Consider the following 11140-nt stretch of genomic DNA (forward strand, 5'->3'; position numbering starts at 1 on the left):
ATACCTACATCACGAAAAATACAGTAAACAATAGCTTTTATGATATAAATCAAACTAGAAAAGGAAGATTACTTAATGACGTGTGAAAAGATATTTGTCGCCGACACCTTAGACAAAGTAACATTCGATCGCTGATCCGAGAATCAAAAACATATGGTACTGACAAAAACATTTGATAAGTCGCGTGCTTGTCACGTATACATTTTTATACATTTCGACTCATTTGGTCGATTTTACTAGAGATATTGCTAATCGAAAGTCATTTTGACTTGGGGCTGAGCTTTTTTCTCTTATCCTAATTGATATAACTATCACTAACAAACATTCTTAATATCTCGATCATCTATTTTATTCGTTATTTAATTTTAAAGATTAGTTATAAGTATTTTACAAACTTGCAACACAGTGAGGTTGGCTTCCTGGCTGAGTGTGAGTTTCTCCGCGTCGCTGGGGTACGCGTTATATCTGTGCTCGAACAGCCATCGTTTGAGGATCTTTACGGAGTGTTTGGGCAGGTTGCCGCGCCGCTTGCGCACCGCCACCATGCCGGGCGGCGGCGCGTGCGACAGCGCGTGTTGCAGCGCACGACGCGACCTGTCCGCCTCGCCATCGGTACCGGACTCATTCTCGTCCGTGGACGACGTCGATGGGAAACGTTCACGCGCTGAAACAAAAATTACTGGATTTCTAAATGCTTGAATTCAAATTACAAGTTTTATTCAAATTATTTTCAAATTACAAGTTATTTTGTACTCAAAAAGATATGTTTTGAACTATACTAATATTATAAAGAAAGGATTTTTGTATGTATTTGATTCACGTAAATATCGCTGAGCCGATTTCAAAAACTCTTTCCCCATTTAAAAACTACGTTATCAGTGAGCAACATAGCCTATACATTTGAATTTCAAGCGGTCGACGTCGCGAGCAACCTATACTAACATTATAAAGAAGATAAATTTGTATTTTTAATAGAAATAACTCAAATACTGGGCAAATTTTAAAAATTCGTTCACCATTAGAATGTTAATTTATCGGCAAGTAACATAGACTGTTCTTTATTATTTTTTATTTTCACGAGGTTGAAGTAGCGAGCAACAGCTGTAGTAAATAATCTTCTAGCACTAATATTTATATCGAAGAAATTAAGCAAACACTATACCAGAGTGTAATTTATATCTCGATAGTCATACATCAGAAAGCGATCTATCAATGCTGGTGAGGCATCGTAAACGATGGACGATCACTCACAGACAGCGAATTTACTGACGCTGTTGAAACATGACTCGGAAATATTTTGTATTTTTAAAGCATTCATCTTACGAGAAATATAACTGTTGAGAGACCGGAAATGTATTAAATTTAAAAATACTTTTCTCCGCTTATAAAAACTGTAACCTTTTTGACTTTTGAGTTCAATTCCTGTATATGTTTACCTTTTTTGTTTACCTTGTTTCTGACCATTTATTGATAAAAAGGGTAATCTTTTTACACGTATAGGTTTCTTTTAAGTACAACTTGGTTGATCAATATACCTCGTCACGGTTTGTTTACATTTCAAAACGGCCCTTTACATGGACTCAGGTAATATTTGACGATAGTAGACCTTATCTTGATATATTTAGATGCTAAAATTGTTTATCATCGGATACCTTTACTTACGTAAAATACGTGATGCGTATATTAGCACTTAGGAAATGACAAGTAAATATTAGTATATCCTGTTAAGTAGAAAATAGTATGGAAGTACGATTTATTGGTAATTTTGTGACTAATCATTCAAATATGTGCTTTGTTCCATTACATCAATAGTACAAACGACAGAATCGTATTACTTTGCTAAAGGTTAACAAGGTTTACATTTCGCCAAGTAAGCGATAGAGTATAAATGGAAACGCATAGAGTGTAAGTATAAACATAAGTATTTCTTCACGGGGAGTTACTGTAAGCGTCAACAGAGCGATATATGCCAATAAACGGATTGTTTTACTGTTAAAGTGACCATAATTTTGTTTATTCGCTTGATTTTCGAATTGGAACATTTATTTTTCTACTCATGTTTGTCACTTCGTTTATTTATTAGAGAAAATGATTATTTATTAAAACAATAGCTAATTTCCGAATCATTCACCGTAAACGTTTTATACATTTGTAATACTTAGCATTAAAATTGGTATCCAAACGAATTTTGGGATTATCCCTTTATTATTCAAGCCATGGTCACCTTAGTAACCAGTCAGCTACATTAATCCGGCGACTCAACACAACATTTGGAACACATGTTTCAACAAATACCCCTGCCTTCTGCCGCTAGCATTGTATTTACTCGGAAAAGCATATTTAGCACTGTTTGTTTTACACAATGGTTTCAGATATAAAAGCTATTGAAGCATTATGAATATAAACCAACAAATCTATACTACAGAGACGATGACAAGCTAGGGAACGAAAAAATGGTTTGATAGATAAATTCGTTAGAGAAATCTCACAATGACGTAATTGACCACGAGTAAAGTCGAAAGAGTGAAAATGTTATTGCTTTTATAATTTTTTTGCAAATATATTAAATTGCACTGCGGCAACTAAGAAACATACATTATCTATATTACTTAATACGAATGTTTTTATGTATAAAAGACTGCAATAACAAAGGCGCAAGGTCAGACGGACGCGGAAACTGCGTCGGAAGTTATTCGGAGGGCGAAGGGTGGGTGGGCTAGGGGGTTGGATCGATCGGGGTCGACGGCCACAGGGTGTCAGAGTAGCACCGCTAACCTCACCCCTTGTTTATGCACTCAACTTGCGAAATAACATTGTAAATACATTGTAAAAGTGAAAGGTGTACTTAATCTATTTCTTTACTACTTAAATTTTATTTGGCACTTTAAAAAAAATTGAATATTCAAGTTTTTACAACTGTAATTATTACTTCTTTTGATTTCTTATTACCGACTAGCTGTTACCCTTGGCTTCGTCCACGCAATATTAAGATCAAAAGTAGCCTATAATATGCCCGTCTATGTCAGCTATCTTTCAGGGAGAGTCCGATCGAAATCGACCCAGCCGTTTCGGAGATTACCCGGAACACACGCCACTTGCAGACAGACATTTTTTTAATTAATTAATTTAAAAAAAAAATAAAAAAATTGAAAATTAGTTTAAAATATATCAGAAATTTTTTTAAATCTTCGCAAATACATCATCTTCCGAAATGTGGATTTTTTTTTTTGATATTACAAAGAGACACTCCAATATTATTATTTGTACAGATAGATATAAATTTGACTTTGTCAATGGCATAGTATTGGTTAAAAGCACTAAATATACAATAGAGACGCTCAGTTTAGGTGAGACAATCAAGTGGAAAATCTACAACAAAAGCATATGTTGACTTTATTATTTAGATATTAACATTACATTAACCTACAAAGCGCGCAGCACAAACGAGCGTGTAGTCGTGTAGATTTTGCTTACAACCTTCATGAACAATTTTCTACATAATTTCCTTAGCTTGAATTATCTATATTGGATTGAAAACTAAATTCAAATACATAAGAAATTCATTTCTTCATAAATAGACTACTAAAATCTTCAAGATATTTTGTATTTAAGTTTTATTGCAATAGTAATTAGATCACAAAACATCAAATATCTTACTAACATTATATAGGCAAAATAGTTTCATTGTGCGTGCAAGCGCAAGCTTTAACAAAATCTGCAGGCATCACGATCTCGATCCATTCACGACGAGCGAGACTACTGCAAGAAGACGCTTAGCACTTGACTTTTTTATATAAAAATGAACTGTTACTAACATTATTAATACGTTGTGGCTATTGTATATTGTTATATTGTACCTAATTTATACATATTGTAAATAACTATTTGGTAGTTGGCAGCAGTACCTGCTGTTTGTTTCTGCTATAATATTGCTACAAGCGAAAACTTTTCATTGGCTCTCTGTGATCTAGTTTATAGTTACTTAGATAAGGTTAGGCTGTAAGTTTTCCATGTGTTAAATTAAATAAATAAATAAATAAATTATAAATGCGAAAGTTTAGATAGATGGATGGATGTGTTAGAGTTTGTAGCCTAAACGGCTGAGGGAATTTCGATGAAATTTGGTATAAATATAGATGTTAGTTTGGAACAACACATACTCACTTTTGTTTTTTTTAAATTCAACGCGGACGGAGTCGCGGGCCAAAGCTAGTTATGACATACTTTCCGTCGAGCCTTATAGCACAGTGACGTCACAGGCGTAAAGTCGCGAACAACACCGGGTCAGAACAGTGCGATGCTCTTTGTCTAAATTCCGTACTATTCTCGTCTGAGTACATTCTTATAGTAAGTAAGTAGTGTAAAGGTGTTGCATTAGAAAATATATCTGGCCATTAAGTGGTCTTGAATTTCGATTAAAAATTAAAAAGCATGTCTTCAGAATTTTGGCATCGATTTAAATTTCATTCATTTATATTCACCATCCATACCATCAGGGCCGAGTTTTAGTTTTTTCTTGCCTAGACATAATTATGTTAATTCATGCCAGTTCGGGAATAAAAAAAAAGGTTTTAGCCTATCGTTTCAGAATTAAAAAAAAAACAGACAATCGAACTGATTTAAAATGTGAACGATAAATTATTTCGGTTATCAAGCAATGCCGGTTATTGACCGGTATTACGTAAGATAAGGCAAGGGTTTTTATTTACTTTTATTATCTTTACCAGTAAAAGATCTAGACATGTGATTTTAGAATTTAAAAGTCCGTTTTTCTACTTAACAAGATTAAATACTGTAATGTAAACTATTAAAATTTATTTAGTATGAAATAATGCTGAGTCTGTATGTTATGTTTCGTCCAAAAGTCTCGTAACAAAGCGAAAAAAATTAAAATAAGTTTTACTGTTTCGTAATTTCAATTCAAAACCAACTTCATGGTTAAATTCAGTGCATCTAGATAACAATGTTTTCGCTTTACGACAATTCTTGAACAATACATAAAAGAAAAACCATTCAAATCGAAAGAAAAGGGTCAACGCATAATTGACAGCGCGGTAAACGACCTAACCTCAAATGTACGTCATTGTCGCTCGCACTTCGTTCTGAAACCTATTTCTTTTCAAAACGTAACACTACAGTTTTAAAAATAAACCGCTTATTAACCTGCCAGCCCTGTAGCTGACATTTCCACGGTATTCAATGGATCGCTCCACTTTCGCAACTGTGTCACTGGGCTCGCCGGGCACCCTGCCGACAAGTTTCGCACCACATCTGTTTCTAACGCCTTCTGTTCATTTAGTATACTGTGTCGCCTTACGTATGTTAGGACTTGTAAACTATATACAAGTGTCTACGATCGCGTCTAATCATGTAGATTATTTTATTAAAAAATACATCACAAAATCTTTATTTAAAATAAATAAACAAAAGTTTTTGTTTATTTATTGAAATTTGTAAATATTTATTATAAGAAATTTTGCAAAAAAATTTTCACATAAGGAATAGACTTTTAAAAGGACTATCAAGAAATATTTTATACAGATTAATTAATATTAAATTGTTACTTAACAATTTTTTCTCATAACATAGCATGACAAGAAACTAAACATCTGAATTCAATGTGAAAAATAGTAATGTGGCCACTGCTAAATTCGAAATTCAAATTCTAAAAAGCAAATGTGTTACCTATTTCTTCTACCCTATCATTTACTTGTAAGGAAAAGGTGGGGATAGAAAGTGGACACAAATTAGGCTTAATATGCTTAAGTAAACTGCATGTTACAAATAACTGAATATATTGGAATAACATAAACAATACTTACATGCAATCTAAACATTGTGATGTTATCATAGGTTAAATATTCTCTTAAAATATTTTCTAGAGATATCTGTGACCTACTTTAGAAACTGATAAAGGGACATTATCTTGAATGAGTTGGTTTTGATTTATTACTGAAGTTTATGATAAAATCTATACCTAAACATCCCTTCTTGTTATCTGCAGTACTCAGAGTCTTTTTATGGTTAGTTACTTAGTCTCATAGTGACAAATAGCCTTTAAGTGTATTATAAAAGTTTTATGTCCAATGCAGTTAGTTTTCAAAATGGGTACTGAGGACTAGAGATCAGCGATTTCTTATTAAAATAACTAATATTTGACAAAACTACATGAAAAACAACTAACATGTTTTTAATATTTATTATTTAAAAAGAGAGAGATGGATTAATTTAAAAAGAGCACCATGTATTAACTTATTAATTAAATTAATAATTGTTAGAACATAATTTATAGATGTATTATTTTATTAAAATATTCGTTTTTAAACATTGTGGTGATCTAAAGGAAAAGGCGATTTAACATATGATTAAACTTACTTATTTATAATATAATAAAAATAACCTCTGAAATTAAAACGAGATTTATGTAAAAAGTAACTATGCAAGCTGTCATGTCATTGATATCAACAAAACGACTACAGCGCCACCAACCGAAGCGCGTGATCAAACTATGAAATAAAACGAGGCGCCGCCATCTTGTGTGCCTTGAACACTGTCATTTTACTGTCATTGCGACATTTTAAGTCAATGAGATTTCAATAACAATAAACAAACAATATCACATTACACTTTGCTACATTTTTAGACAAATTTCCCTTATAATGTCCCGACTAGAAAAAACGTTCTAAATATCTAATGAATAACGAAACATGGTACACAAGGAGATGGTTAAAAATAACCCATGCACGTGCCAAGTTTTCTTTTTAAGCTTCGATACGGTATGGTAAAACGGAGGCTTTACGCAATAGGTCATATCAGCGTTTAAAGCTATATTTCTATGTTTTTAGTTATATAAATATAAAGAAAAAGGAAATCAAGCAATCAATGTGGCGCATTGGCGCCATTTTCCTTTTGTAACAGTAAGCTTCTAGGTGACGTAATAGATTTATAATGTTTCCCAAAGTGTGCCTATGTACAAATTAGGTAAACCTAAACTGATTTTTGGAAACATTTATAGCGGCAAAAGCATTGTTTTTATATACATGTCACCTTGACGTATGTCAGTATGACAAGCATGGCGGAAACGTGGCGTCGTTAGGCCGGCTTACCTCCAGGCGACATGGACTGTCGGTTATTGACGCGGGCGTCTCTGATAATATCCCTCGTTATTTCTCTAACGTCACGTCTCTGCTGGTATGCCATGTCAGGCCGGTTGCTATCTTCTGCTATACCGGCCGTAGGTGGTAACATCGTTATTTAATCCATTCGGAGACACTTTTCGTCGCTGTCACTATTGAAACAAAACAACAGCAGTCCACTGAATGTCAATCGGTTAAAGTTATTATTATCAACAATCACCAAAATGAAAATAACAGAGCCGAACTACGCACAGCAAACCGAACTGGAGCGCGACTGTCTATGTGCTGTACGGCGACGTTTGGGGGACGGCGGGAAGCTACAGCGCCGTCGCGCGGTCGTCTCTTTCTATTGCACTCTCAAATGCCTATGTCTTACTCGCTTACACGGTAACGCTTTAATGACAGAATGGAAGTGTATGTCAAAACAAAGCGTGGGCTGTGACCGCAATGTATTCAAATGTCAAAAAGCCAACCGTTTACAAAATATTGAAGCGCCATCTGTTATGATTTACATTAATACAATAAACCTTCACAACGATACCGCGAAAAACTGGTACTATCTACAAGAAATACTATATCCAAATGACTTTTATTATACTGTCTATAAAAAATGAGCCTGTTTCTTAAAAAAAAACAATTAACAGTGATATCTGCACTAAGACACATTTATTTTGATTTTGACTGAATTATACAGCGAAACTTGGGCATCTCCGAGACAAGGCTCTTCCTAGTTCAAATCCACCATTTCATTGCGTTTACAAAAATAATAACGGAACTTTTCATTTTAAGTTATTCAAAATTATTTTCATAACTAGCTGTTGCTCGCGTCTTCGTCCGCATGAAATTACAAAAATATAGAAAAATAGCCTGTGTTAGTCACAATAAATTTCCTTTCTACTAATTTTATAATCGGCCCAGTAGTTTTTTTTTTCAATACATATAAAAATACAAATCTTTCCTCTTTATAATAATAGTAAAGATTCCAAATAAATTTAAATGTAATACTCGTACAATCGTTTATTTTTAAGCGTTAGTTTATTTTTATAAATCTTGACTTGTTGAAGATTTACTTACGATAAATCTGATGTAAGTGGGAAATTAAAAATAATGCTAATTGATATTGGACGGATTTTTTATTTGCAAAGAAAAAAAAACTTATTAATAATCCAACGAACGATACAAAATTGTCTACACGAAAACAATAAATATTAAATAAGCAATATATTTCATCAGTTATCTTCCTTCATGTTGTAGATCAAGCTTTCATAGACGGCTTGGGGCGCTTTGTCGGAGAACAGGAAGTCCATATGACTGAACTGCTCATCGGCTACCACGCTGTGCGCCTTCGCGTTGGGGAGCTCCTTAAACAGCCGCATGACGTCATCGGGATGCGACAACCAATCGCTAGCCGCGGAATACAGCACAACGGGCGCCCGCACCTCTGTCATGTTGTACTTGGGCGGTTGTACGTGTCCGTACACCTTCTTGTTCACTTCAGGGCCGTGGTCGAACTTCCTGAAGTCATGCGAGGCGACGCCCTGAGCGTAGTGCTGCACCTGGCGCACAGACCCGCCCGCAGGCAGGTGGCCAAGCACGACCGGGATGCGGTCTACCGGCACGTCACCGACGCCTGCCATTACGAAGTTTATGTTCGAACAGACGTTCTTGCATCCGATTTCGTTCTGGCACATGTTTCCGCCGACCGTATAAATCAATTCCTTGGCCGGTTTGAACTCGCCCGCTCCTAGCTGCTCCTGGAGGCGCTCGTGGAAGGGACTGGTCGTGGTGATCATCCGGAATAGAGGGCTGCGTACCTTAGTCATGTACACCATGGGCGAGATGGCGTGCACTTTGCTAATCTTCTCATTGTATTCGGGTCGCGACGCCATGAGTGCGAATATAGCTGTGGTGCCCTGAGACATACCAACGTATTGAAGTTTCTTCTGTTGTGATGTTCTCAAGGCGTGGTCGATCATGGCGGGCATATCGTGGAGAGCGATTTCGTCGTTGCTGAACTGCCAGAAGTCCGGCTGGGCCTCGTGCTTGCTGGCGTGGTGCCTGCCGTACCTGCTGCCGCGCGTGTTGCCGAGCCAGACCTCATAACCGAGATCGGCGAGAATGAAGGCGAGCGATCTTTCGGGACCCATCAGTAGCCAGTCGTCGGAACTGCCGAGGAGCCCGTGGGCGAGGAAAACAACTGGGCTGTTTGTTTTATCTTCTCCACTCTGCATTAGCTTGGGCGCAACACGGAAGACAGTAAGTTGGTAGCCATCATCGGTGTGTACTGTGTGTTCCTCGACCTTGTATTGGTGTTTCTTCAAGAGCTGAGAGGAGTTTAAATGAACATCTTCGTTTTCAATTTTATTGGCGGCGAGGTAAGCTTGATGGAAGCTTTTCTTTTCTTCCTCGGTGAAGTGTTTCATTGTTGTGTAGGCGTCGTCGAAGATCCTCTCGATTTCTTTGAGCGCGGTGACGGGGGAGCGCGGGCCGGTGGCGATCTGTACACCCTTCCATGTGAGCATGTCCCCATGCAGGGGCCGCGAGTCGTCTCGGTTAACGATAAAAGAGGTGAGGGGTTTATCCCAAATGTTGTCGACGTTGAAAGTGATGTAGCCATCGGTTGCTTGGCTGTGAGTTCTCTCGTTGCTCTCGGAGCTCGCGCTGGAGGACTGGTGGTGATGATGCTTGTGGTGGACTTTGTGATGCGCTGCCTGTGGGCTGGAGTGGTGGTGCTGTGGCAGTTCCTCGAAGTCTTCTTGGCGCGGCGCCGCGGGACGCTCGTGGCGGAAGATACTGGCGGCGGCGTGGCCAGCGAGCGTGAGGGCCAACAGCAGAGCGAGGGCCTTCATGGTGGCAGCGGCGAGAAGTGACGACTGGCGCGCCGCCACATGTTTTATACTGAAACTATTGTTCACTCAGCACTTTTTGGCAACATGCGCGCTCCACTTGTTATAAGTGCTGGTTTTGCGTTATGCTTCAATATGGAAAATTACATTTTAACATTACTATTTTCGTTTTTAAGTATAATTTCTTTAAAATAAATAAATTAATAAAAACCTGACCTGATTTTTTTATTTACAGAAATAAGGAATTTTAAAAAGAATTTTATGCTAATAAGAATGATTAGTTACCTAGTTCATAACGGAAAAAAAAAATCTTGTGAATTACCTAATAAATATTTTTGGCACAAAAATAGAATCGAAATTTCGATATTTAGTACTGGTACAGTATAAATAAAGAGTTAAAGTTAAAAATAAATTTGGATTATCAATATGTACATATTCCATTTTTTCGATATATCAAGGTAGCTACTGCCATCTATCATTGCCAGTTAATACTTTTCTAAGGCGTAAATGTTTGGGTTTTAGCAGATTTACTTTTGTTTATTAATTTAATTCAGTAATTAACGTAAACCGTATTTCTTAATAAGAGCATCTCCAACATATTTAATTTACTTATAACGATATGTTAACTTTAGAAAAAAAAGTATTACTCTCAAAATTTTAATTCTTTCTACGATCATAGATGGCGTTTTTTTGAACACCCAATTTAAACAAAAACTTTTTTAAAAGCTTATTTTATGTCTTCAAATGATTTTTTACAGATTTTTAAACAAGTAATTTGATAATGTTTACTGAGTGATATTGATTTAGTTGTCTCAAAAGTCTGGTTAAAACGTTTGGCACACAGTATTCCGTACTTCTTTCTAAAGCTAACAGATGGCACTGAGTAAGTACGGTTTTTAAATGTCCAGCTTTCAGTACTTTTCATAAAACTTGTTTTTTCCACAAACTCTCTACGTTTACAAGCTTTTATATTAATTTATGTATATGGACTTAACATGTAACAAATAACTTCGGCGATGAATTTGGGAGATAGCAACGTTCAGAAACAAAACAAAATTGGAGAGTCGTCGTATTTTATCCGTATAATTCGCAATAGATTGTAGCTTTAACAATTTATTAAATTAAAACCTATTGTTATTATTTTACTTAATAGTGACA

The 11140-nt window shown here is 36.1% G+C and overlaps 2 protein-coding genes across 3 annotated transcripts; both read right to left on the minus strand.

The window, feature by feature from the left end:
- Positions 1–350: 350 nt before the first annotated feature.
- Positions 351–7480, minus strand: LOC106102596 (homeobox protein 9-like). 2 transcript variants are annotated; one of them, XM_013282122.1, is made up of 2 exons: positions 7107–7480; positions 351–679 (listed from the first exon to the last, which is right to left on the minus strand). In XM_013282122.1, the coding sequence occupies exons 1-2, from the start codon at positions 7246–7248 to the stop codon at positions 366–368; spliced, it is 456 nt and encodes a 151-aa protein (XP_013137576.1). In that variant the 5' UTR covers positions 7249–7480; the 3' UTR covers positions 351–365. The 2 variants fall into 2 exon arrangements, with proteins under 2 accessions (XP_013137576.1, XP_013137577.1); XM_013282123.1 differs by having other exon boundaries at positions 351–664; positions 7107–7469.
- Positions 7481–8365: 885 nt separating this feature from the next.
- On the minus strand, positions 8366–9985 carry LOC106102152 (lipase 3-like). The gene has a single exon (XM_013281562.1). It carries the CDS (start codon positions 9983–9985, stop codon positions 8366–8368), a length of 1620 nt encoding a protein of 539 aa, XP_013137016.1.
- Positions 9986–11140: the final 1155 nt, after the last annotated feature.

The sequence above is a fragment of the Papilio polytes genome, unplaced genomic scaffold, assembly GCF_000836215.1.
Source record: "Papilio polytes unplaced genomic scaffold, Ppol_1.0 DF823923.1, whole genome shotgun sequence".
Taxonomy (NCBI): Eukaryota; Metazoa; Arthropoda; class Insecta; order Lepidoptera; family Papilionidae; genus Papilio; species Papilio polytes.